The sequence below is a fragment of the Musca autumnalis genome, unplaced genomic scaffold, assembly GCF_047663935.1.
Source record: "Musca autumnalis isolate F117 unplaced genomic scaffold, ASM4766393v1 scaffold_5, whole genome shotgun sequence".
NCBI classification, from domain to species: domain Eukaryota; kingdom Metazoa; phylum Arthropoda; class Insecta; order Diptera; family Muscidae; genus Musca; species Musca autumnalis.
This window is the reverse complement of record NW_027412088.1, coordinates 179458237-179485326: the sequence shown is the minus strand read 5'-3', so window position 1 is coordinate 179485326 and position 27090 is coordinate 179458237. Positions and strand designations below refer to the sequence as shown.

Genomic DNA, 27090 nt, shown 5'->3' with positions numbered 1-27090 from the left:
ATTTTGTATGGGAGGTACCCGTATGAATGGACTGATGTAATCCATATTCAAACCGGATTTATATCTGGAAGAAATACTACAGTCAGAAATTTTGATCAAATCGGTTGATCGGCGAAAAAATTTAACTATTGTGGGACCATATGGGTCATACCATACAAATCGGTTGGTCCCTGTGAAACCACCATTTAGGCGAAAAAATTTAAAAGTGTGTGGGGGAGGCCGAGGGTATAAAAAACAAAGGTTATAAATTTTCCTTTCTTAATATAATTCAACGAAATTCGAGCCAACTATATGTACTTTTTTATATGCAAGGATGTAATCAGCTGTTAAAGGAACTCTACAAAACATATCTATAAACCTAATAATAATAATAATTGTTCCACAAACATAGCATACGGGACAAGGGAGACTTCTCTCATATCAATGACTGCACCCCGATTCATATTAGCTCAATGATATGGGACCTACAGTTTATCGCCGAGTCCGAACGGCGTGTCTAAGACACCACTTGTTGAGAAGTTTTACATGGCTGAAATACTCAGGAAAGGTCGCCAAAGTTACTGAGGGGTATTTTGCCACCGTTGAAAATTTGATGTTGACTGGCTGGGGAATCGAACCCACCACCTTCAATGTGCAAGGCGGGTGTGCATACCAATACACCACGGTGGCAACCAACTATAAACCTAAAGATACCTTCAATTTTTCAACCCCAGGTCTACCTATGCAGGAAATTGTTGCATCGGCTTTGTTAAATTGTCGTCTAGTACAAAGTTTTGTCTCGCCAACCCGCTCGTGAGTTATTGTGCGCATCAACAAGACAGAGGGACGGGCAGGCTGATGTTCCAACTATATCTACTTTTTCATATGCAAGAAAGAAATGAGCAGTTTAAGAAACTCAACAAACCATATCTTATAAACATCCCCGATTCATATTAGTTCATTGATATGGGAACTTTTTTTATAGCCGAGCCCGCACGGCGTGTCTTAAGACACCACTTGTGGAGACCATTTATAGGGCAGAAATGCTAAGGAAATGTCGACAAGATTAGGCTGAGAGGTATTTATTTCTTGTAAACAATTTTAATAAATTGTGTTCTAGTTCTGGATTATACAATTCCATATCTAAAGCCATCTCCCAACATGTTTTCCGCTCGAGAATACATATAAAAATTAACAAATTTTACATTACAAATGTAACACATACGTTTATTAAAATAAATCTAAAAAATACTCGAAATGATGAAACAAAAGAAAATAAAAAGTGCGCTTTATGAAAATTCTTACACTACTAGTGTAATTAATTAATAAAATAGAAAAAGCAAATAATATACTTATTGTTTAAAACACATGTCTTCCGAAACGGCACTACTTATTACTAAAAATGGCAAGATTTTATACATATTCTAAAAAATAAATTTAATAAATTTAACAAGACATTGTTTTCTCTTTAAATAGTTTTCCAACACATAACGATAAAATATTACTCTATACTCACACATACTTGGCTCTTAACTAGTTTTTCGAATAAGGTTCTGTTTTGACTTTAGGTCTTGGAGTACACATTTTCGGTTGTCTTCTTACACCACGGAAACATATTGACAAATGATAATTCATTTCACTTTCGGTGCCAAATGACAAATTGCATTTTGCACATAAATATGATGCTGTCGATTGAGAATTTTCACATTTCTTTATGTCTTGTTTTCTATCATTTGTACAGACTTTTGTAGCAAGGTTTATATCCTTTAAAGATGCTTTATGTTTGGATGCACAACCATTTTCATGATCTTTTAATAGTCTACTGTTACGGCTAAAACCTATCCCACAATGTTTACATTGGTAGGGCGTTTTTGCACCGGTATGTATAATACGATGGGTGTAATAACGATGTTCCGTATTAAAATGTTCCGGACAAAATTCACAATAATATATACGTTTTACAGTTTTCGGTATATAGAAGAACATTAACAAATACTTATTAATTAAATCGGGTATTGATTTTTTCTCAATCAATTTGTTGTTATACCAATTGGCATACCACATTACAATTAGATTAATTAAACGTTTAATATCTCTCAGTTGTAGATTTAATTTTAACGATCCATTAACTTTCTTCAAAAGTTGTTCAAATGTTCCTTCTGTTTCGGCTTGCTTACTGCCGAAAACATTGTGAAATTGTCTACAAACTGTGGCAAAGTTATTGGCTAACTTTTGTATTTCTTCTATCTCTTCGAGTGTATGGAAATCTTCAATGTCAGGTGATTTGATAATTCGTAACTGAAAGGGGAAAATAAATTGAAGAGGTTAAATTGTGAATTTTTTAATTTAATTATCTTTGCTTACCCCAATTTTTTCCAAAAGTTCCAAATCTCTTTCTTCATTATAATCTTCAACCATTTTTGTGTTAGCCTAGAAAATGGAAAATTAACAATGGGTTAAGTTCCATATATATCTTTTTACGAGGCATCAAAAAACTTACCGTCTTAGATTCTGTTTTAATTTCTGCTTTAATTTGTTTGGGTTTTATTTCATCCTCCTAGAAACGAAAGGAAAGAAGGTTTGTTAAAAATTTTTATTTTTTATAAAGTTTCTGTTATAAACTACTTACCACTTGTTCTAATAGTTCATCTAATATTTCAGATTCATGACTTTTATTTAAGTCACCTTCTTTGTCATCATTTGCAACATCTTTTTTAGATTCCAATTTCTCTTCAGGCACTTTGTTTAGATTTTCCTTATTTGATTCCTCTTTATTGGGTTTTTTCTTATGGCCCATCTTGGTTATATCTTCCTCTTTAGAGGCAGCAGTGTTTCTTGTAAGTGAACTTTCAGGAGTTTCGTCTGGTGTGACATCATCAATAGGCATTTCTTCGCTTAAAATGCTTTCAACATTGATGCGGTTTGCTTTCAGATCTCGCTGGAATAGGAAACAAGTAAAAATGATGTTAGGTTTAAAAATTGTTAATTTGGGAATGTATATATAATCGGTGGTACTGAGGTCTTAAATAGGAAGAACTAAAGGTCTTCTATAGAAAACCTACAGAAATTCAATAGGAAGACCAATAACACTTCTACAGGAAGGCCAACAGGACTTCAATAGGAATACAATACAGAAATTCTATAGGAAGACCTACAGGTCTTCTAGAGAAAACCCTAGTGGAAGATATACAAGTCTTCTATAGAGATCTTCTATAGGGAGACCCCTTTGTCTTCACTAGGAAAGCCTAGTTTTCTTCTTTAGGAAGGCCTAGTTATCACCTTTAGGAAGACCTAGAGGTCTTCTATAAGAAGACCTGGAGGTCTTCCATGGGAAAACCTAGAGGTCTTCTATGGGAAGACCAAGAGGTCTTCTTCGGGAAAAACTAGAGGTCTTCTATGGGAAGACCTAGAGGTCTTCTCTGGAAAGACCTAGAGGTCTTCTATGGGAAGACCTAGAGGTGTTCTATGGGAAGACCTAGAGGTGTTCTATGGGAAGACCTAGAGGTGTTCTATGGGAAGACCTAGAGGTGTTCTATGGGAAGACCTAGAGGTGTTCTATGGGAAGACCTAGAGGTATTCTATGGGAAGACCTGGAGGTCTTCTATGGGAAGACCTAGAGGTCCTCTATGGGAAGACCTTGAGGTCTTCTATGGGAAGACCTAGAGGTCCTCTATGGGAAGACCTTGAGGTCTTCTATGAGAAGACCTAGAGTTCTTCTATGGGAAGACCTAGAGGTCTTCTATGGCAAGACCTAGAGGTCTTCTATGGGAAGACCTAGAGGTCTTCTATGGGAAGACCTAGAGGTCTTCTATGGGAAGACCTAGAGGTTTTCTATGGGAAGACCTAGAGGTCTTCTTTGGGAAGACCTAGAGGTTTTCTATGGGAAGACCTAGGGGACTTCTATGGGAAGACCTAGAGCTTTTCTATGGGAAAACCTAGAGCTTTTCTATGGGAAGACCTAGAGTATTCTATGGGAACACCTAGAGGTTTTCTATGGGAAGAAATAGTGGTCTTCTATGGGAAGACCTAGAGGTCGTCTATGGGAAGACCTAGAGGTCGTCTATGGGAAGACCTAGAGGGTTTTTATGGGAAGACCTAGAGGGTTTTTATGGGAAGACTTAGAGGTCTTCTGTGGAAAGACCTAGAGGTCTTCTATCGGAAGACCTAGAGGTATTCTATGGGAACACCTAGAGGTTTTCTATGGGAACACCTAGAGGTTTTCTATGGGAAGACCTAGAGGTTTTCTATGGGAAGACCTAGAGGTTTTCTATGGGAAGACCTAGAGGTTTTCTATGGGAAGACCTAGAGGTTTTCTATGGGAAGACCTAGAGGTCTTCTATGGGAAGACCTAGAGGTCTTCTATGGCAAGACCTAGAGGTCTTCTATGGGAAGACCTAGAACTTTTCTATGGGAAGACCTATAGTATTCTATGGGAACACCAAGAGGTTTTCAATGGGAAGACCTAGAGGTCGTCTATGGGAAGACCTGGAGGTCTTCTATGGGAAGACCTAGAGGTCTTCTATGGCAAGGACCTAGAGGTCTTCTATGACAAGGACCTAGAGGTCTTCTATGGCAAGGACCTAGAGGTCTTCTATGGGAAGACCTAGAGGTATTCTATGGGAACACCTAGACCAATTAACAACCTCACAGGCAACTGTGTTGGTGTTCTTTTCAACTCACAGAATTCGAAGAATTCTTAGTTGATACGTGCTGACATGTTGCAAAATATTTTGATTTTGGTGTTTCTTTGGAAAAGCCGAAAAGTGAGTGTGATTCTCATTCATATGAGAATACTAGACACTTAAAGAGTTCGGTTTTTCGCTAAAAAGGCATCATTTCAAAAACTGAGAAGCCAATTGATAATTCCCTTCGCCGGGATGAAATCATGATATTGGTAGCGATCAGTAAAATTTTGCAACACTGTCAGTTCGTTTTGAAAAACATTACTCTCTGTAATAGAGGGTAATAAATGAAGTTGAGCCAATGGGGGAATACTCCACTCAAACAATCGAAAATGAGATTGAACTTCAACAATAAACAAAACAAACAACAAAAAACAGCCGAGGCACGGGCGAATTGGAGCTTTGTTAAAAAAACAAAAAAACAAAATTCCAATAAACAACCTCACAGGCAACTGTGTTGGTGTTCTTTTCAACTCACAGAATTCGAAGAATTCTTAGTTGATACGTGCTGACATGTTGCAAAATATTTTGATTTTGGTGTTTCTTTGGAAAAGCCGAAAAGTGAGTGTGATTCTCATTCATATGAGAATACTAGACACTTAAAGAGTTCGGTTTTTCGCTAAAAAGGCATCATTTCAAAAACTGAGAAGCCAATTGATAATTCCCTTCGCCGGGATGATATCATGATATTGGTAGCGATCAGTAAAATTTTGCAACACTGTCAGTTCGTTTTGAAAAACATTACTCTCTGTAATAGAGGGTAATAAATGAAGTTGAGCCAATGGGGGAATACTCCACTCAAACAATCGAAAACACCTAGAGGTTTTCTATGGGAAGACCTAGAAGTCTTCTATAGGAAAACCTAGAGGTTTTCTATGGGAAGACCTAGAGGTCTTCTATGGCAAGACCTAGAGGTCTTCTATGGGAAGACCTAGAGGTCTTCTATGGGAAGACCTAGAGGTCTTCTATGGGAAGACCTAGAGGTCTTCTATGGGAAGACCTAGAGGTCTTCTATGGGAAGACCTAGAGGTCTTCTATGGGAAGACCTAGAGGTCTTCTATGGGAAGACCTAGAGGTCTTCTATGGGAAGACATAGAGTATTCTATGGAAAGACCTAGAGGTCTTCTATGGAAAGACCTAGATAGAGGTCTTCTATGGAAAGACCTAGAGGTCTTCTATGGGAAGACCTAGAGGTCTTCTATGGGAAGACCTAGAGGTCTTCTATGGGAAGACCTAGAGGTCTTCTATGGGAAGACCTAGAGGTCTTCTATGGGAAGACCTAGAGGTCTTCTATGGCAAGACCTAGAGGTCTTCTATGGCAAGACCTAGAGGTCTTCTATGGCAAGACCTATAGGGTTTCTATGGGAAGACTTAGAGGTGTTCTATGGGAAGACTTAGAGGTCTTCTATGGGAAGACTTAGAGGTCTTCTATGGAAAGACCTAGAGGGTTTCTATGGGAGGACCTAGAGGTCATCTATGGGAGGACCTAGAGGTCATCTATGGGAAGACCTAGGCCTTCCTATAGCCATAACTATATAGCCATAACTTGAATTTTTGTGGATTCCTTAATGAATGCTGAATTAATATTTGTTTTGTTGTTTTCCTGACCACTAATTACTGGTTTTCCTTGTTTGCTTCTTGCCTTTTGATTTGTTTTACTGAATTTTCCCTGATAAACTTCCTGATTTTCCTTCTTTGCGGAGCGTACTTTTTTGGTTTTTGTTGTGGATTTTGGTGGTGTTGTTTGTTCCATTCCCATTTCAGTTACTGGATTTTCCTGGTCCGGTTTATTTTTCTCTACATCTTTGGGGATTTCTGCTTTAGATTCTTCTTTCTTTTTGTGGCTATTGGAATTTTCTGCTGTATCAGTTTTGTCTTTGTTTTCTATTTCTTCTTTTTCGTCGTCCATATTAAGAAGATCTTCATTGTCATCACCTAAAGCCCTTTCTAAGGCCTTGGTTAAATCTTCATTTAGAAGATTTTCAAAATCGTCCATATCTTCGTCATTTTCCAGATTATTTTCTAAATCCTTATCTTCCGCTATTACCTGATCTGATACTTTGGAATCTTCATTTTCTTTTGTTTTCTTTAAATCGTCTTCCTGTGGCTTATGTTTATGTTTAGAGGTCTTCTATGGAAAGACCTAGAGGTCTTCTATGGGAAGACCTAGAGGTCTTCTATGGGAAGACCTAGAGGTATTCTATGGGAAGACCTAGAGGTCTTCTATGGCAAGACCTATAGGTCTTCTATGGCAAGACCTAGAGGTCTTCTACGGGAAGACCTAGAGGTCTTCTCTTGAAAGACCTAGAGGTCTTCTATGGGAAGACCACACATTTTTCTATGGGAAGACCTAGAGGTGTTCTATGGGAAGACCTAGAGGTCTTCTATGGAAAGACCTAGAGGTCTTCTATGGAAAGACCTAGAGGTCTTCTATGGGAAGACCGATAGGGTTTCTATGGGAAGACTTAGAGCTGTTCTATGGGAAGACTTAGAGGTCTTCTGTGGGAAGACTTAGAGGTCTTCTGTGGGAAGACCTAGAGGTCTTCTATTGAAAGACCTAGAGGTATTCTATGGGAACACCTAGAGGTTTTCTATGGGAAGACCTAGAAGTCTTCTATAGGAAAACCTAGAGGTTTTCTATGGGAAGACCTAGAGGTCTTCTATGGCAAGACCTAGAGGTCTTCTATGGGAAGACCTAGAGGTCTTCTATGGGAAGACCTAGAGGTCTTCTATGGGAAGACCTAGAGGTCTTCTATGGGAAGACCTAGAGGTCTTCTATGGGAAGACCTAGAGGTATTCTATGGGAAGACCTAGAGGTCTTCTATGGGAAGACCTAGAGGTCTTCTATGGGAAGACCTAGAGGTCTTCTATGGAAAGACCTAGAGGTCTTCTATGGGAAGACCTAGAGGTCTTCTATGGGAAGACCTAGAGGTCTTCTATGGCAAGACCTAGAGGTCTTCTATGGCAAGACCTAGAGGTCTTCTATGGGAAGACCTATAGGGTTTCTATGGGAAGACTTAGAGGTGTTCTATGGGAAGACTTAGAGGTCTTCTATGGGAAGACTTAGAGGTCTTCTATGGAAAGACCTAGAGGGTTTCTATGGGAGGACCTAGAGGTCATCTATGGGAAGACCTAGGCCTTCCTATAGAAGGCCCACAGGTTTTCTAAAGGAAGGCCTACAGGTCTTTTAAAGGAGGACCTACAGGTTTTCCATAGGATGACCTAGAGGTCTTCTGTAGGATGTTCTACATGTCTACAGGAAGATCAAGATGTCTTCTACAGGAAGACCTAGATGTCTTTTAAAGAAAGATAGACCTTGAGGTTTTTATAGAAGTCCCACAGATATTCTATAGGAAAGCATACATGTCTTCTCTAGGAAGATCTACAAGTCTTCTGTAGGAAGACCCACACCTATCTACAGGTTGTTTATAAAAGAACATACATGTCTTCTATTGGAAGACTTAGAAGTCGTCTCCAGAAAACATACAGTTATTTTATGGGAAGAACCACAGATCTTCTTCAGATCAGGCACGTCTTCTGTAGGAAAACCTGCACCTACACTTCTTCAATAGGGAATTACCCCGTCTACCTCACTGGTAATAACCAAATAGTAAAAAATACATGTGCTATAAATTTAATAATTAATTTAATAATAATTTAATTTTATAAATTTAACATACCTGCAGAAAATCGACCACACTATCGGATAGACCCAATTCTGTTGATTCCATGGCAACTTTTTCCTCTTGAATGGGAGATTTTTGTGAACGCTTAATTTGTTGTTCAGCCTCATCGAGGGGTGAAGTGGCACGACGTTTTCTGGTGGAAGGTGTTTTCGCTCCCTTCTTAGCTGAAGGAGTTTTTGGTGCCTTTTTAGTGGAAGGTGTTTTTGCTGCATTTCGGGTTGGAGGTGTTTTGGGGACATTCTTGGCAACACCGTCCGAGTTGTTTGTGGTGGTGGTTGGAGAAGTAGGCGATTGGGGAGTAATATTGTTTAGTGTGTTTACCCCTTCCTGTTTTGGCGTTGCTGGTGTCGGATTTGGTAATAATTCCTCTTCATTTCGTTTAGGCGATGTCATTGGCGATTTGTTAGCTGTGGTGGGTGTTAATGATTTCTCAAAATTAATCATTGATGTTTTTGGAGATGGTTGTGTTGTTGTTGCCAAATGATTCGTCGGTACTTGTGGTGATATATTTTGTTTATTTAACATGGGAGTTAAAACCTCATCTTTAATATTGGGTAAAATTTGTACATTTTCTATTTGAATCTTGGAACGTCTGGACTTTTTAATAAGCGGAGATTTTGTTCTCAAATGTTGGCCGATAACTTCATTGCCTATCGATTTGAATATTTGCTTTTTGATGGTACGCATCCTCTGTAGGACTTCCTTTTTGCGTGCCGAACGAATAACGGCATAACTTTTATAATCGAGATTATGATTTTTATTTGCGGGAGAACGATTAGTGACAATATCAATGGATGCTTGACGGGCTCTTAAGCGTGATGCGAGTGATGTAGGAGCTGCTTCAGTATCAGTTTTGGTTACCGTTATGCTAGAAGGCATACTTTTAATAAGAGATTCTGTTGAAACCTCCTTCTCCTTGTTTTGTGTTAGAATATTTACAGATTCTTGTTGTTGTTGTTCTTGTAGACTTTTTTCAGTGAAATTTTGCTTACAATAACTCGAACGACTGGGTGTAATTTCTATGTCAGCACATGCATTAGCTACTGCTGGAACTTTGGTAATAGTTATACCTTTTGGAAGTTTAAATGTATTTAGATTCGGAAGATTTTTTGGAGATTCATTTGGAGACTGTTTTACACTTTGTGGACTTACTGAAGGACTCTTCTGATACTTTTGAGAAGAAGGTGTCTTGAATTGTAGCTGATCTGACTTTTGTGCTGAAGTACAACGCATAATTTTCACAGACAAATTTCGGGTCTTTTGGGGAGTTTGTACATCTAAACTATCTTTGGTGGAAGTAGGAGATATGGAAGGAGCTCTCATGCTTGGGGAAAGTGTCATAGCATTTGTCTGCGCAGTTGTGGTGGGTGTTTTAATAAGATTTGCCTTAACCAAATTCATTTTGCACTGTGATGGAGATTTCTTGTTGGTATTAAATTCAGGAGTTTTGGGTGTTAAAGATTTGTTTTGTTTTTCTTCACTTTTCTCCTGGGTTTTGGGACTTTGTTTCGTGAATAAATCCTCCACCTTCATTGGAGTTCTATCACCACGATCAATGTTAACGAACGAGCGAGCGGGAGTAATTTTTTCTTTTTTAATTTGTGAAGTACTAACCAAAGGTCCGCGTTGTTGCGGTAATCTTCTGGTAGAAGGTGTTCTTCCAACCAGCTTTAGAGATTCTGAGGACGGGTTTGCTTGTAATAGTTCTCCTGATGCGTGCATTTTAGGAGAATTACCTTTTTTGTTGGGACTGTTGTTTATGTTGTTCAAAGTTTTAAGGGGACTTTTGGGAAGGTTGTTCAGCGTTTTCAGGGGACTTTTGGGTAGGCTGTTCAATGTTTTCATGGGACTTTTCATAATTTGTGCAGCCATAACTTGAATTTTTGTGGATTCCTTAATGAATGCTGGATTAATATTTGTTTTGTTGTTTTCCTGACCACTAATTACTGGTTTTCCTTGTTTGCTTCTTGCCTTTTGATTTGTTTTACTGAATTTTCCCTGATAAACTTCCCGATTTTCCTTCTTTGCGGAGCGTACTTTTTTGGTTTTTGTTGTGGATTTTGGTGGTGTTGTTTGTTCCATTCCCATTTCAGTTACTGGCTTTTCCTGGTCTGCTTTATTTTTCTCTACATCTTTGGGGATTTCTGCTTTAGATTCTTCTTCCTTTTTGTGGCTATTGGGATTTTCTGCTGTATCAGTGTTGTCTTTGTTTTCTACTTCTTCTTTTCCGTCGTCCATATTTAGAAGATCTTCATTGTCATCACCTAAAGCCCTTTCTAAGGCCTTGGTTAAATCTTCATTTAGAAGATTTTCAAAATCGTCCATATCTTCGTCATTTTCCAGATTATTTTCTAAATCCTTATCTTCCGCTATTACTTGATCTGATACTTTGGAATCTTCATTTTCTTTTATTTTCTTTAAATGGTCTTCCTGTGGCTTATCTTTATCCTCTTTTTGTGGCTTATCGTGAATCTCGTATTGTGGCTTTTCTTTGTCCGCTTCAGAAATATTGCTTGCGTTTTCTGATTTATTATTCATAGTTTCATCCACGTGAAGACGGAAATTTTCGCTATTCTCCAGTTCGTGATCATTAGACTCGGAATTTTCAGATGATTTCTCCTCAGCATCAACTTTAGATGTAACTTTTCCCTCCGTTGATTCGTCACATTGGCGTTTATCTTGCTTCTCAATTTTCTTCTCATCTTCATCGTCTAAATCCTCATTTTTGGACTCCATTTCTTCTTTGGACTTTTCCATAGGTCTGTCATTTACGCCAGACTTTTGAGTTTCGTTCTCCGTTACTTTCTGAATCTTGCTCTCATTCTCATCTTTCTCCCCATTGTTTTCCTTTTCTTCTGTAGGTTTATCTTTTTGAGTTTTATTTTGTTCCTCCTCTTCTTCATTGTCCTCCTTTGTTAGTCCCAAGAATTTATTATAAATTGCCAAATCATCTTGTAAATCGCCATTTTCGTCATCATCTTCTAAATCGGACATTGAATAGTCGTGAATTTGCTTCTCATTTCCATTATTGTCTTCCGTGTCAAGAATTGTTTTGTTTTTCTCTTCCATTTCTGATGACCGTTGTCCACTTTCACCACCTCGTTTTTCTTCCAGATCTAAGTCGTTGTCCTCCTTCGAATCCGTCTTTTCATTATCGTGCTTTGGTTCGCCTTTTTCATTTGTGTTTTCTGCACTAATGGCTTTATCTTTTTCAGTTTCTTCTTCTTTTTCGGTCTTTCTTTCATCATCTTCATTCTCTTGTTCGTTCTTCGTCGAATCTTCCGAATCAGGGATTGCACTTTTGTCCACTTGTTCTTCTTCATCTCCATTCATTTCTTCTTCGGTATCTGTAGCAACTTTTTCCAAATTTTGCACATCATTCCCTTCATTATCCTCCTTTACATTCACGTCCTCTTTGTTGTCTTCTTTTCCTGATCTCCTTGAGGTTTCCAATTGATTTATTAGCATATCCAAATCATCTTCATCGTCTAAATCTTTACTGAGTAAAGCTTTCAGATCATTTACCATCGTTGCATCTTCTTCTTCTCGGACGTCATTGCCGACTTCTTCTGTTGGTAATTTATTCTCGGCACACAAAAATGTAGAGGTGTTATCTTCACTTAGACCTTCTTCAAACTTCTTTGTTTCCAACATTTCTTTGTTGTCTAAAGAATCTGCTTTGGCTGGAGACCTCGAAACGCTTTCGACAGATGTCTTCTTCGATTTCAGGCTACGTTTTTTAGACCTTGGAGTATCGTTGTCATTTCTTTCAAATTTGGGAGACATTTTATGCAATTCTGGTGATGTATCCTGAGATACACTTGAAGCCTTTCTGGATTTTGTTGTATCCTTAGGATTTATATCAGCTTTGGGAGACTTTTGGTTGTTGTTTGGTGATACAACAGATGCCTTCGTAGATTTTGGTGTAACATTCTGACATTTCTTGCTATTAGATTGCTTTATGGATGCATTTTTGAAGCTCTTTGAGGAAGAAGGAGAGCAGCTGGTTTTTTTCGATAGTTCCATATCAATGCCTTCTTCTCTGCAAGAGCTTTTTTCGTTAGCTTTACTATCACTGGAACTAATTTTGTTAGATTTTTCCTTTTTCTCGCAGATAGGAGATCCTTGCTTCTCTGCCTCGTTCTCTGTTGTTGCATTCTCATTAGGCATAACACTACTATTCAAACAATCCTCCAAGTCGAGTTCATCCATATCTAAATCTGCCATTAACTTCAATTCCAAAATAGATTTCCTTTTTTGTAAATTTGTGTCTTTCACACTCTGTTCCTCCACTTCCATTTTCTCTTTTCTTTCTTTTTCGGAATCATTATCAGCATCTTTTGTAATTGGTATCATTATGCTGTATTCAATGTTATCCAATAAGTCATCAACATCTTCCAAACCTTCCAAACCACTCAAAAGGTTCTTTAGACCGCTCTTTTTCGATGAATTATTGGATTTATCGCCTTCATTACTGGCATTGTTTTCAGTCAGAGTTGCATTCAGTTCATCTTCTTCGGATGACATTTCATCTTGCTGATTCTCATCCTCTTCTAGAAGCTCCTTTAATTTAGATTTCTTATTTTTATTTGTTTTAGAATCTCCATGACAATCAGCCTCCAATTCCAAATCCATTTGTATACGTTTCAACAACGTACTATTCATGTCACAATCTTCTTCATTGTCTGTATTGGCGCTCTCCGAACTCCTAGCTTCCCCAACAACTTCGGATTTTTTATTTTCCTCCTCCTCCTCTTTTTCTTCTTCCTTTTCCACAACTGTCTCATCCAAATCCTCCACAAAATTCAATGATACATCGCAATCTTCCAATGCATTCAGTATGGACATGTTGGCCAATGCAGCACCTTTTACACTTTCCGCATTTTTCATGCATAAAGTATCATCTAAAGTGGCGTCTTCCAAATTCAAAGTGACATCGCATTCTTTCAATGCATTTAATATGGAGTCGTTGACCAAAGCCGTTTCAGCAACTTTTTTCTTAGCACTTTGCTTACCACCTCCTCGCCTTTCTCCATTTTCTGCTTTTTGACACAAAGCCTTGAATACAGACGATTTCCTCTCCACAATTTCATCTTCATCATCATCTGACCACTTGAAATCATCTTCGGCCACTCCCGATTCTTCACTATCATCAACTTCACGTAACGTACGATTCACCAACTCTTCCACGGCATATACCATGAAATCAGCATTCGATTTGAATTTGATTCTATCATTGTGTGTCTGATATACGTGTCTCATAAAGGACTGGAGACGTGTGAAGGGCTTACATTTGCAGAATTGACACTTCATAGCAATTTTGCCACTGCCAGCCACCATGATTTCTCCACAACTCATGAATTCCGATTCATCGATAACTGTTTGATTCAGGGAAGGCATTTTGTCTTCTATGGCCTTTTTTAGTTTAGAAAATCGTTTTGTTCCCGGCTATGAATATTTTTATTAATTTGTATGTTCTGCTCCGGTTAATTTCCAAGAACAAAGAATGAGCGTAAGATTAAGATTTTCTAATGGATCTAAATAATGGAGAATGAACTATATTAGTTTTTTTTTTTCATTCAATATTCACTTATTTTACTTACATTTTCTAGGATAAATAATAAATAACACTTTCAACACTTTCACTTAGTTTATAACATTAAATAAAAGTAATAAAAGTCCTCTGCAAATTTTTTGGCGGCTTTTAACGCTGAGGAATGAAATTCAAACAAACAACGCGTCAGATGGATCTGTAGATCGATAAATAAACGGGATCTGTAAATCGAAGGGAGCATATGAGTACTCATTAATCATTATTATGAGTACTCACTAATAGCTAGTTTAAATCAAGAATACCAAACACAAGGTTTGAAATCTGTGGAAAAACGGCTTTTTCTCGTAATATAATAGTACGTTTATATATAACCGGATTTAACAAACCCACTGGGCATGGTACAATAATTCTTAGGTAGGCCACAGCTAACAGCTGATTACAATTTTTTTTTTGTTATGGCTTAATCTGTCAAAACCGTGTTGACATGCTGAGTTGATATTTATTATTGATCAAAAAATTCAACTCTGTTTTATTTTCGTTTCAACATTTCGTTCTTCTTCTTCTTTGTTTACTCATGCGTTATCATTCATCAAAACAATTTTGACGTTTTACGCCACAGCGACAGGGTTGTATTTTTTTGGCGATTCTCATACTTGGCCTACCTATGAATTATTGTACCATGCCACTGGGTTTCAAACTTCAATTCCTTTGCGTATACGTCAAATAAATCCTCATTAAGAAGGTTAACCTTGCAAAAGCCTATAATATAAACATGGCCTAATAGGCAGTAATATAAAGCCCTCGGCACATACGGTCCGTCAGCGTTATTTCATGTCACGCGTTAACGCACGGCATTTTAAACAATATGGAAATCCATATGGTTGCACTGATCAACGCAATTTGAAACGCACGGAAGTTAAAATTTTTTTAACTCCATGCGTTACGACGCGCGTTCGCTTTTGACATTTGTTTGTTTACATTTTGTGATCATATGTTACAAATCAAAATGGCGTAAATTGGAAATTGTTGTAGTTATTGTTCATTTCATTTTCTGCGTTTCGCTTGCATTTTTAAGGAAAAATAAAAAATAATATAATTGAAAATGGAAGAAGCCCTGATAAATGCCGTCCAGCAACACCCATGCATATACGACAAATCCTCAAAGGCGTATAGAAATAAATTCTCGAAGGAAAAGGCATGGGACGCTGTGGCAAATGCTGTCGGTAAACCAGGTAAGGAGAAACCAAAATTTATTAAAATTTGTTCTATTATTTTTGTTTATTTTCACAGTAAAACAGTGCCAGACAAGGTGGAAGAGTCTGAGGGACCGGTTTGTGAAGGAAGAGTTGAAGCTGGCTTCGGGGAGTGAAGCTCCCGAATATATGGATTGGAAGTTTTCCGCCTCGATGTCCTTCCTACGCGATCATCTGCAGCCGAGACCGTAAGTTAATTTTATTAATAATAATCCTACTCCTCAATAGAAATTGTAATATATGTATGTGAGTTTGTTTTGCCGATGTACGTGACAGCGCGAAATATTCGCCCTAGGCCCACTTTCTAAAAGAAAGGGTGCTACTAAAGAACCTTTGGCATAAATAGAATACTCTACCATCTGGAGGAAAAATCTAAAATTTTTACCACAGTTAGATCTTTACGTCCTGATTACAAAAATGTAAAGTATGTTTGTCCATACTTCCCGAGATATGGGCCCGTGAAGTTCCGAAAATTCCCTTGTTAGTGTTAGTTTTCGTGCCCTAAATTGGCTCCTGTCCATAGGAGAAAGGAATCCCCGACCGAAGGCCGGCTACTAAGAAAAAACTTGCAATTAAAAAAAATTTCAGATTTTTTCCGTCAGCTGGTAGAGTATTCAATTTGTTCCGAACCTTTCTCAAATAATGAGTGCTTTTATAGAAGATATATAGAACAAAGTAATATTGTTTTCTGTCCAACTTATTGCTGTCACTTGAATTACATTCCACTGTCCTAGAATTACGCAGATTCTTGGCCATTTATTTTGGATCACTTGGCATAGTGAGTGAGTGATACCTCACTAGACCTTGAAAAGATGAACCGATTGGTTTCACACGATGACTTGGCAGACAATAGGTGTGTCGTTTAATCAATAATTTGTACATGTCCAGTAGCTTCTTGTAAATGTTACCGATTTTTGTCGGAAACTCAAGAATTAAGTTAAAGATTCGACTAAATGTGGGTGCGCCATTGTACAGGCCTTGGTTCCGAGATTGAAGGAACTAGATGAACGAATGAGCCAAATGTAGTTCCAATAATTTTTTCTTGGGAATAATTAATTTGAACTGTTCGTTCCGAAATTACGCAGATGTTTACAAATTTTTTGTAATAGGAAAATATGTCAAATGTTACGTTAAAGAAATCGAAAGAATTTGTAATCTTTCATATCAGGGTTTCATCGATTCCATAGAAGACCAGTTGCAGGTGAGAACAGAAGTCTATATGCTGGCCGTGGAGGAGCAAACGTGGATAAATCATTACAACAGATCATACAACAAGGCAATGGATTTGTTAAGGCAAGACAAGTTGAGTCAAATCTGGCCTCGGCCATAGATGCTCTCCAATAATGTCTGCTCCCTTAGAATGCAAAATAATTCTTTTCCAGCAGGCTTCCAAAAAGCAGTATTATCAATATCTGCGTGCACTGAAAACTTTGGAAATGCCACATTTACCTAAATTGCAAAATTACAAATTTGCTTCATGCTATAACGGTGATTGAGGACAATATAAGTGATTCATCGGAAGCTGATTTTAGAGAGCTTCTGGAAAGAAGCAATCGAACATACCAAAAAGTTGTGATATCAATACCATAATCGAAGATCCCAAGAACTCGACGAAGAAAAGTGCTGCGGACACTGCGACAACAGATGAGGAAAATTTAAGTACCCAAGATTGAATTGATTTTTCACTAATATAACAGCGAAGTTATCAAGCAAAGCTAGTATTGCAGCCACCTCCAGGAATGCATGATAATTTGGATGCCTATAAATTGTACATTTGTTCCATTGCGGGTTTCTTTGTGCTCGAATATTATGTAAAGCTGGTGATGTTGTGACCACTAGCTATTTGGAGGATTTGTGGTCAACATCGCTGACAAAATTTGTCGATGAAATAGGTATGAGCTCGTCGTCATGGACCGATCCAAACATTTTGCTGAGAATTATGAAGTGCATTACGCTTTCAATTAGCACATTTAGTGCTATGGTTATTTTAATTCCTTGCGGCAATTGTCAGTTTGAAGGAGAAAGGTGTGTGGCATATTGTAACCCTTTGCCTCTCAACACCCTCTCACGCCGACAAAATGACAATTGCCGCAAGGAAATTGGCCTAATGTAAATATGGACTTGGATGTATATTTAAAAAATGTTGGAATGTTACCAATTCTACAACGTTGGGTCCATGTTTTCCGTGGCATGCTCGACAAGGAACAACTCTGCTCATGGTTGTAGAAAACATTTAAGAATTTGAAGCAATAATTGAACGTTTTCTCTTCCATTCAGAACAATTGGAAAACGCCCCCTTTCCCAAAAAGTTCACATTTTCCAGCATGGTACCAGACGATGATACACGTCAAACCAAAGAGTTTATGTATGCCTTAATGAAATTTGTTGATGATCTAACGCTTTCACCCACTGAAGTTGCTACCATTGTGAGAAAAGGTGCAGCTTTAGCAGTTACCTGTGGGTGATATTTCGGATCTTATACAAATTGTAACTGATACACAATATTTGGAAAAGATACGTCAATTTTTTGCCCTGTACCTGTACTATTTATTTATTTGTTCAATTTAACATGTATAACAAAGCCAATAGGCCAATTATTGAAATACAATATGGAAGAATGTGTCACATATTTACATGATTATTATACCAAAGAGGATCGTTACAATTTATTATATTCACAATCGATTATCATATTGGAGAAAAACTGCTGGAAACAGTTTTAAAACAATTGGAGAATTTATCTGATGGGCAAAATTGAATACATGTGTATGTAGGTTTTTGAATCCATTTCCCAACATTCCTCAGATGTGAAATTTTGAAAACAACGATGAATTGTGACTCAATTCGACAGGAGATAGTTGAGTAGGTTTGGTAAGGCAGTTGAAAAGGTGGAGAGTAACGCGTGGGCATCTTCCGCATGCTGAGCAGATGTTTTGTACGGTGTCAGCAATCCAATACTAAGACGTCTGCACCATCCAGATCGTAATTGAGCCAAACGTAGCGTGTTTTCACGGTAACGCCCGACCATCACAATGGTATGCTTTCGTTGTATACAGGAAGAATCTTTGTCTCCCTATGTAGATGGTCCAGGGCAGACATGAGGAGGCACCCTGTTGTAGTTGTGACAGCTTTGAATATTTTTCCATTGTGATCTAGGGATTCTCTCTTGTATCGTTGGCTTGTCACAGATAGTCGTGTTATGCACGGACGACGGGAACATGCTGTCGGATGTGACCCCTAGAATATTGGGATAGTTTGTGGTCGGAATTCTGCTATCATCGACCGTGACATTCAACTCTGTTCTCACCTCTGTCGTCCATGTGGTTAGTGGTGGGTATTTGCATATTCCGCGCGTGGAAAAAGATGGTAAGATCAGTCAAATAGGAATTCAGCATTTCACAAATGATATCAAGATCGTACCATCGTACGTACGCATACGTTACGATCTCAATTCTGGAGGGGGGTTGAACACAGGAGAGGTAAAGGTTACAATTTTGAATGTTTGCATTTGAACCATGGCACAATTACCCAGGTATGGCATCGTAAAATTTTGAATATGTTATGTCAAAACTTTCTTTATGTTGTTGGGGAAATTACAACAAAAATATTTTTTTATAAAGGGATTTGACTTTTCATATTCGATCAGCTGGTGTAATGCACTACCTAGTAGTTCTGCCATGATTTGAACCTAACCTGAATTGAAATAAATTAAATAATGGATATGTTAACTTCAGTTCAATGTCAACGTAGTCGGCATCGTCGACTATATCCTTCCCAAATCCTTTGTATATGAATTATTAAATGATTTTTTACTACCTAAATGCAAGTATTTACAATGTTTTCTATATTTTTGAAATGTAATATTTTTATATGTATTTCTAGAACAACAAGCAATTTCGATTCCTATCAAGGAGAAGAGTATTTAACAGAGGACTTTGAAAGTTCTTATGAAACTTCATTTGAAGTGTTGCCGCAGGCAACTCCAGAAACCTCTCCTACTGATCTTCCAAAAAATAAGAAGCGTAAAACCGATGAAGCCCACGAGAAATTTTGCGAAGTAATGGGAAACCTTAATAGTGCAGTCAAAGTGAGCATGGAAGGAGAATTAACAAATAATGGATTTTATAAGTATATTGATTCCATGTTAAAAACGATGGATGACAAATCTAGAAGGCTAATAGAAGTTGAAATAATAAATCTTGTTGCAGAAAGAGTAAATATTTTATATATTTAATAGACTTAGTATAAAACATATCATTTGAATTGAACTTGTACCTTTTATATACTTATGGACTGACTATATATAATGTTTTTTTAAGTTACTTTTTATATCTTTTAAGTAAATATTTATTGCCTAGATGACTGTTTCTCTAAAACCTAAGTAAACCAATAAAACATTATTCCAATTGTCAGTTTTTAGGACACCATCATCCCCTCCTAAAAACAGACAAATTTGAGCAATGATTTTTTTTTACTAGAATTGGTCGATTTTCTGTCTGTTTTACCTTTTATTTAAATACATATCATGTATTGAACTTTATAAAAAATGTATATCGTCATAAGTGTTCCTAGTCTTACCTACCCCCATTACTATATGTCTTCTTTTGTTAACGTTTGGATTTTCCGAACAGATTTATAGAGTTCCGGTTATTTAAAGGTAAATGTGATCGTTAAATTTCATGGAGGACATTCTTGTCATTAACTTTAATGTGTAAAATATATTTGTGATGACTGCAAATTGGTTCATTTTGCGTTTTAAAATCCATCCAAAAGTAAAAGAAGACATAATAGTGGCCCTTAGAGTAAATAATTTTTCCATTTTATTTGAAATAAATATTTTGAATTCATATTAAAATTGTTTCATTTCGATTAAAAGAAATCTATATACATACATATATTGTATACAAGAAGGACCTAAGTCAAACAGAATGAAATTTGGTACTTATTGCTTGGCATATTTAAAGAATGTTTTACTTTACTTTTTTACTGTGATATTAAATAAATAAAATAAAAAGTAGAGATCATAGGTTTGTGAATATCCCGTATTACGGATACGTATTCCTAGATATGTAGCCTTTCAGTATATCTCTTATTTCAAATGCTCTTTTCGAAGCATTATTAGAATTATTTTTTTTAAGTTTTGTTAGATTTTTCTGGTTTTTTATCTCGTCTCTCCACAAACCCTTTCTACCGTCCTTATCGCCCGCAAAGTTCTTAGGGCAGTACTTCTCATCATTATCCTTCAGAAAGTTGTGAAGGACAATAGTTGCTTTCACAATATTTTCAGCAACATGTGGGCTAACATATAGTGGACCAAGTAATATCCTCCACCTAGCCGTTAATATCCCAAAGGCATTCTCGATAGTCCTCCTTGCTCTGGAAAGTCTCATATTGTACATTTCTCTGTCTGCAGGGAGAAGTATTCCTGGATAGGGACGCATTAGATTGTTTCTTAGCGGAAAAGCTGCATCTCCCACGAGAAAATAGGGCACATTTTCCCCACCGACTTCTATTGGAGCATCTGGAGGTAGATTTAGCTCGTTGTTTAGAAGACTTTTTCCAAACTCAGAGTTTCTTAGCACGCCACCATCACTTTGTGATCCATATGCCCCTATATCCACAACTGTAAACCTGTAGTCTGCGTCGCAAACCGCCATTAAAACTATGGAATATGTACCTTAACAAAAAAATAAAAGTTAGTTCCTTCTTCCAAGTTTGGATTTAGGCAAATACCTTTATAATTGTAGTACATTGATCCTGAATTGTGTGGGGATTTTATATATACATGTTTTCCATCAATGGCTCCTACACAATGTGGAAAATTCCATACTTCTTCAAACCTTTCCGCCATTTTCGACCAGTCTGCTGTCAATGGAGTTTCTAGGTACTGAGTCGAGAGTTTTTCCCAAATCTTTTGGCACGTATCTTTTATAATATATCTCACTGTTGAGGCTCCAATCTTGAATGTCACGGATAAATAGCTTACACTATCCCCATTTGCCAGATATCTGGAAAAGTAAGTACATATAGTTATCCTAAAAACACTAAAATTATTTTACTAACTTACATTAGCGTTAAAAACAAACGACACTTTGCAGAAATTGTGGGTCTATTTGAATTTTTGGTTAATTCAGATTCCAATATATGGAAGAGGACATCAAATACTGCGGGCGTCATTCTTACCAAAAGTTGGAATTGTTCCAAGTCAGTATTATATAGTCTTTCGAAGTCCAGAGCAAAGAAGCCGTCCTCATCCCTACGTTCAAAGAGAGGCCTCACCCAAAACCTTCTTGGTCTTGGTAAACATTTCAAAGCCTCATATAACCCGTAGGCAATATTTGCATAATAGCGTATTGTTAAAATATCCATCAAGATAAATAATTTTCCAGATTTTGTTTTCAAACAAATTTCTAATTGTGAGCGCGTCACACATACACATACTATTGCATTCAGAAAACATATGTTTTTTAGTGGTGTGTTGGTGGCGCGTCTCATGTGCGTTAGCAAAATCTAACGCGTGTGACATATCAGCGCGTAACGCATCGCAAAACTCAACGCGCCGTATGTGCCGAGGCCTTAAGGCAGTTATGACGCTTTTTTAGAAATAACTTGCTGCAGATTCAGGATCGGTTTCTTTCTCTTTAGTACGTTTACATTTACGAAATCAACTCGACAGGGCAAAGGCTACACGGTGAAATAAATTTCATTAAATTATGCGCTATTATACTATGTTTACATTTACGAAATCCACTGATTGCAACTGTCAATTCCTTTACGTATACACACGTCAAATGAAAACTCATCTGCAATCGATTGGATTTCATTTGACGTTTGAGCAATGGAATTGACAGTTGAAATCGAGTGGATTTCGTAAATGTAAACATAGTATTATAGTACGTTTATATATAACCGGATTTAACAAACCCACTGGGTTTCCATTGCTTTTATACCATGTTTATATATAACCGGATTTAACAAACCGACTGGGTTTTAAATGTCAATTCCATTGCTTATATTTCAAACAAATCCTATCAAAGAAGGTTAACCCTGCAAAAAGCTATAATTTAAACATGGTCCCAAGGCCTGGGTACATAAGCAGCCTTTGCCTGATTTCCTTGTTTTACTGCTTCATTTCTGACATAACAACAATAAAAAAATAAAGAAGGCCGAGCAAATTTCGAACTGGGTTGCCCTTTTATTTTTTATTCTTTTATCAAAAGCAAGGCCTGCGTACATAAGCTGCTCTGCCTGATTGCCTTGCTTTCCTGCTTCATTTTTGACATAATAAAAAAAAAGAAGGCCGAGGAAATTTCGAACTGGGTTGCACTCTTCTTTTTTATTCTTTTATCAAAAGCAAGGCAAGCAGGCGAGTCATCTTATGTACCATGGTACAAATACACAGGTAGCCGCATCTGCAATTTTTGGAGACATAAGATGTCAACATTTGACATTAATTCAATGCAATTGACACATTATGTTACCATCAGCTGGCATGATAATGCTACCTGTATTATTGTACCATGTTATGTACCCAGGCCCATGGTACAATTATTACAGGTAAAAGCAAGTGTTGTTGTACAACAATCGATACAACAACCACATAGAAATTTGTTGTTGTACGTAATACTAGTGTCATAGCCATATGCTCAAAAAATGTAAACAAATATAAAAATATAAACACATTTTGAAGGTTCATATTGTCTTGAAAAATTTCTTTTTAATTAAAAAAAGAGTTGAATGAAAAAAGTTAGATTTTCAAATTTTAACGTTTCAACTACATTTCTTCTTAACAAAGAGTTTTTAGCGGTATGTATTTCTCTTAATATAATATTTACAATCACTAATAATTGATTATTTTTCAGATGGAATCAATAATTATGAAGAAAGAGCGACGAAGGATGACAAAACAAAGGGGTTATATATCGCAACGGCCAAGATTTTTTGTGCTTGTTTAAGGAATACTTTTAATGCTAAATACTACATGCAACTTGTACAAAAAGGAATAAATTGCGCCGCGCCGCATATAAACACTTCGTATGCTATTGTCCTGTGTTGTTGTTGGATCTTAGAATGAGGTCATCAAAACCTATTGCTTTGAAAGAGGACGGCGGTCTTTTCTGCACCTTGCTATTAATGTTTGCACCCAATATAGATGGTGATGAGATCCAGGGCTTCATTAACCAATACACTCAGAGTGAGCTTCATTTTAGCTGTCCTTGTGGCTTTTATGACTGTACATTTTGCGGTGGATGATTTCATATTCCTCAGAGGAAGAACTACACTAAATCAGCTATGTAGACGTTTATCCTATCTCTCCACGCCATGGTTGTACAATAATATGCACATATTAGGTTCTATATGGAGGGTGTGAATATGTTTTGTAGAAATTTTTGTCAAAGTCCCTGTTTCACTCAACAGGTCTCCGACCTGTATACTGCAAACTTCTGTCGTCCATCACGGAACGTCCTGGTGCAGTCCTCGACTTATTACATAACTGTGTAATTAGGTGTTTGTGTTCGTTTACGTATACTAGCCATGGAAGCCAGCGTGGTGCAGTTGTAAGCACTCCCGCCATCAATTCCTAACCAGATTTTCATACATCTGCATTTTTGGCAGCTTTCATTTGCATAGTATTTCAGCCATGAAAAACTTCTATACAAGAGCGGCGATAGAAAATAGTTTCCATATCATTGAGCTAATATGAATCGGCTTGCATTCAGTGATATGAGAAAAGTCTCCCTTGTCCTTTTGGGGATGTTCTGAGAACATATATATGTATATGTTGGACACGGGAGTCCCATGAAAATCATTCCATAACATAACACTTCATTATAAATAATTTTTTATTTGTTTATTCAGGGCTCAGGTAAATACATAATATGGATTTTTTATGTATGACTGACGTTTTCTCCTGGTGTATATCTATTTCCTTTTCCTCACAAAGTTCTTGAAAGGATGTGGAATGGAAGGTAATATTTACATCTGGGGAACTGAACAAAGTTGCTTTATTACATAAATTTTCAATTCTTAAATATATGTACTTTATTACCATTCCATAGTCATAACGTTCGGCGAATGCACCACAAATGGTTCTGCATGGAAGCTCGTCCATTTTCCCTACTCTTCTCTATCCTCTGGTTAAAAGGGATCCCAACATGTACAGTTATTCTTCTTGAAAGGCGTGGATCTAATGGAAGGTTAAAATAAGCACCATTGTCCATCGTATCTATTATTTTTTTATATTTTTAATGTCCATCTGTTTGTATGTGGTTGATTTATTTTTTTTTTTTATTTTGAAAACAACGTTTGACAAAAGGTATACACAGTGACAAAACGTCATATACATTTTGACACTAGTATTACGGGTGAATCTAATCAGCTGGGACTTGCTTTTACCTGTATTATTGTACCATGACCCAGGCCTTTAGGTCGAGTTCCATACTGGAGTAATAGTACGGTTACACTAGAGTTTTTTGCCGGGAGAGAGGATTTGTTTGACGTTTTGCGCTTTGGAATTGACATTGAAATCCAAACCCACTAGGTTTATCCGGTTAAATGTAACCGGGGTATAATTTTATTAAATTGCTATAGTAGGTCACTGGATTTAAGAACACCTATAAAATGCATGGTAGAACAAGAAAAGGTAGCAGCAATACCCAGCTGACTGAACTGGGTTGTAGTGTTAAGGCCTGCGTACATAAGCTGCTCTGCCTGATTGCCTTGCTTTGCTGCTTCAATAAAAAATAAAAGAACAAAGAAGGCCGACCCAATTTCCAACTGATGGCAACCCAGTTCGAAATTTCGTCTTTATTCTATTATTTTTATTACGTCAGAAATGAAGCAGGTAAGCAAGGCAATCAGGCAAGGCAGCTTATGTACGCAGGCCTTTAGTGTCAAATTTCATATTCATTTCTATTTCGAAGTGCATTAGGGATATATATTTTTTGAGAAAAAAAATATATCATTCGGAAAAAACCATTTCCTAGAAAGACTTCTTCATATCAATGATATGTAACCTCCTCCAAGTTCGAACGATAAGCCGCGCAGTAAATCACCGCTTGTAGAGGCGATACAACGTTTGTTAATATGTGAGGTATTTTGTTAAAATTTAAAAAAAATAAAGCCCTAATAAACATGTGCTTCTTTGATTTCTAAAACAAAACATTGAAACAGCATCTCCTTTTTCTATGAATTTCCAGCGACCCCAAACTTTTCTGCAAGAATTCTACTTTCTGCGAGAATTTATGCATTTAGTGGAATGATGTGGAACCATAAAAATTGAAAATGTAACGAATTTTCATTCATGTTTTCCAAAATATTCAACCAAATGTGAAAAATTATTAGTTTTTTAAATTCCAATAATTTATAGACATTTCCTTGTTTTGTTTACAAATACAACTGGCAGTAACGTTACAAACAAAAACAAATTCCTTTGTGGTTGTTGTTCGAGTTGTATTTGTTGTAGTATTAACTTTACCTTGTATTTGTTCTACCATGTATAAAATGGGAAAGTTTTTAGTGCAAGTTTGCGTGTGGCATAAAGGCCTGCGTACATAAGCTGCCTTGCCTGATTGCTTTGCTTTCCTGCTTCATCTCTGACATAATAAAAATAAAAGAATAAAGCAGGCCGAGCAAATTTCGAACTGGGTTGCCCTTTTTTTTATTCTTTTATCAGAAGCAAGCAAGGTAAGCAGGCAAGGCAGGTTATGTACTCACCTCTTTAGACATAGCTCTAAAGCCATACGCTGAAACTTTCATTCGAAACTTTCCCATTATTTTGGCGTTCATAGATCGAGTTCCATACTAAAGTAATTTTATGAAATTACTGTATTGGGGAACTCGACCTAAGTCCCGGTCCACACTAGAGTGAATTTCACTCTTTCACTCTTCTATGTCCCGGTCCACACTAGCGTGAATGTCATTAAAAAATTTCATGAAATTAGGTGTTCTTAAATCGAATTCCCCACTACAGCAATTTTATGTTTTTACTCTACTATGGACGTCGATCTAGAGACGCATAATTTCATATCAAAATTTCAGTGAAATTACTCTAGTGTGGCTCGGGACTAAAGGTGTGAACAGAATGAAATACGCCGCTTTTTTCACGCTAAGCTTCATGTAAAAGATTAAAGGCCAAGTACTACCTAATTCAAATGCTGCCTAATTCATTTGAAGTAGGTAGCACTTGGCCTTTAGTCGTTTACATGAAACTGAGCGGCGTATTTCATTGTGTTTCTACCTTAAGAATGTCAAAATAATGGAAAAGTTTCGTATGAAAGTTTCAGCGTGTGGCTTTAGAGTAGTGACAGCAACGCTGAGCATTGATTGTTTTCCAGCATGAAATTATCGGCGTCCAAGCAAAACATGTAACAACGCTCGAATGTTTATTAAGCGGGGTACCCACGATCAGTTTTGACTGACAGCTTTGCTCAAATAATCGATTGCTTGATAGTGTGGCCGTTAATTTTTGCCAGTCATCAGTCAACCACAAAATATTTTGTGGTTGCTGGACAGTAGACACTTACCCTACGTTTACAAATGACAGGACAGTTGATTTCATGTATTGTTTGTCAAAATCCCACAACTTGCCTGTGTGCGTCCCGACAACTGCAAAAACAGTTGTAAAATTTTGAATGAAAATCATCGATTTATGTTTGTTTTCCGTTCACATATTTTGTTTTTGTTCATGTTCTTTTGTTTTCAACACATTTCAATTATTATCTAATACCAAGTTTACACTTACGCTCCAAAATCCACTGGATTTCGCGAAACCCTGAAATACATCCCGGTGTTTACACTTAATTTTTGTTGATTTCAAACATATCACAATAATCAAGGTAGACGTATATGCGCAGCTGATCGAACATGAATTTTCAAAACAAGCTGTTGTAAATTGAATTAGTTATCAAGAAAAAAATAGGACAATATAGAACTTT

The 27090-nt window shown here is 37.1% G+C and overlaps 3 protein-coding genes across 5 annotated transcripts in view; 2 read left to right on the top strand and 1 right to left on the bottom strand.

The window, feature by feature from the left end:
• The window catches only part of fat-spondin (extracellular matrix protein f-spondin), a 52156-nt gene that overhangs the window by 4198 nt on the left and 20868 nt on the right, over nt 1-27090 (top strand). The window lies entirely within an intron of this gene.
• LOC141405667 (uncharacterized) lies at nt 1179-14126 on the bottom strand. Its single transcript, XM_073990276.1, has 6 exons — nt 13951-14126; nt 8342-13884; nt 2609-2917; nt 2480-2536; nt 2344-2409; nt 1179-2277 (listed from the first exon to the last, which is right to left on the bottom strand). The coding sequence occupies exons 2-6, from the start codon at nt 13745-13747 to the stop codon at nt 1513-1515; spliced, it is 6603 nt and encodes a 2200-aa protein (XP_073846377.1). The 5' UTR covers nt 13748-13884; nt 13951-14126; the 3' UTR covers nt 1179-1512.
• Nucleotides 14893-20001, top strand: LOC141405640 (uncharacterized). Its single transcript, XM_073990219.1, has 3 exons — nt 14893-15133; nt 15192-15342; nt 19037-20001. Exons 1-3 carry the CDS (start codon nt 15004-15006, stop codon nt 19386-19388), a joined length of 633 nt encoding a protein of 210 aa, XP_073846320.1. The 5' UTR covers nt 14893-15003; the 3' UTR covers nt 19389-20001.

Bases quoted from the DNA above. Each gene is read 5' to 3' on its own strand.
- LOC141405667 (XM_073990276.1), bottom strand. From the start codon at position 13,747: ATGCCTTCCCTGAATCAAACAGTTATCGATGAATCGGAATTCATGAGT. The intron at 2,918-8,341 runs GTATGTTAAATT...TTCCTATTCCAG, and splicing joins GTGTGGTCGATTTTCTGCAG to CGAGATCTGAAAGCAAACCG. The intron at 2,410-2,479 runs GTAAGTTTTTTG...TCCATTTTCTAG, and splicing joins TTAAAACAGAATCTAAGACG to GCTAACACAAAAATGGTTGA.
- LOC141405640 (XM_073990219.1), top strand. From the start codon at position 15,004: ATGGAAGAAGCCCTGATAAATGCCGTCCAGCAACACCCATGCATATAC. The intron at 15,134-15,191 runs GTAAGGAGAAAC...TTATTTTCACAG, and splicing joins AAATGCTGTCGGTAAACCAG to TAAAACAGTGCCAGACAAGG. The intron at 15,343-19,036 runs GTAAGTTAATTT...ATGTATTTCTAG, and splicing joins GATCATCTGCAGCCGAGACC to AACAACAAGCAATTTCGATT.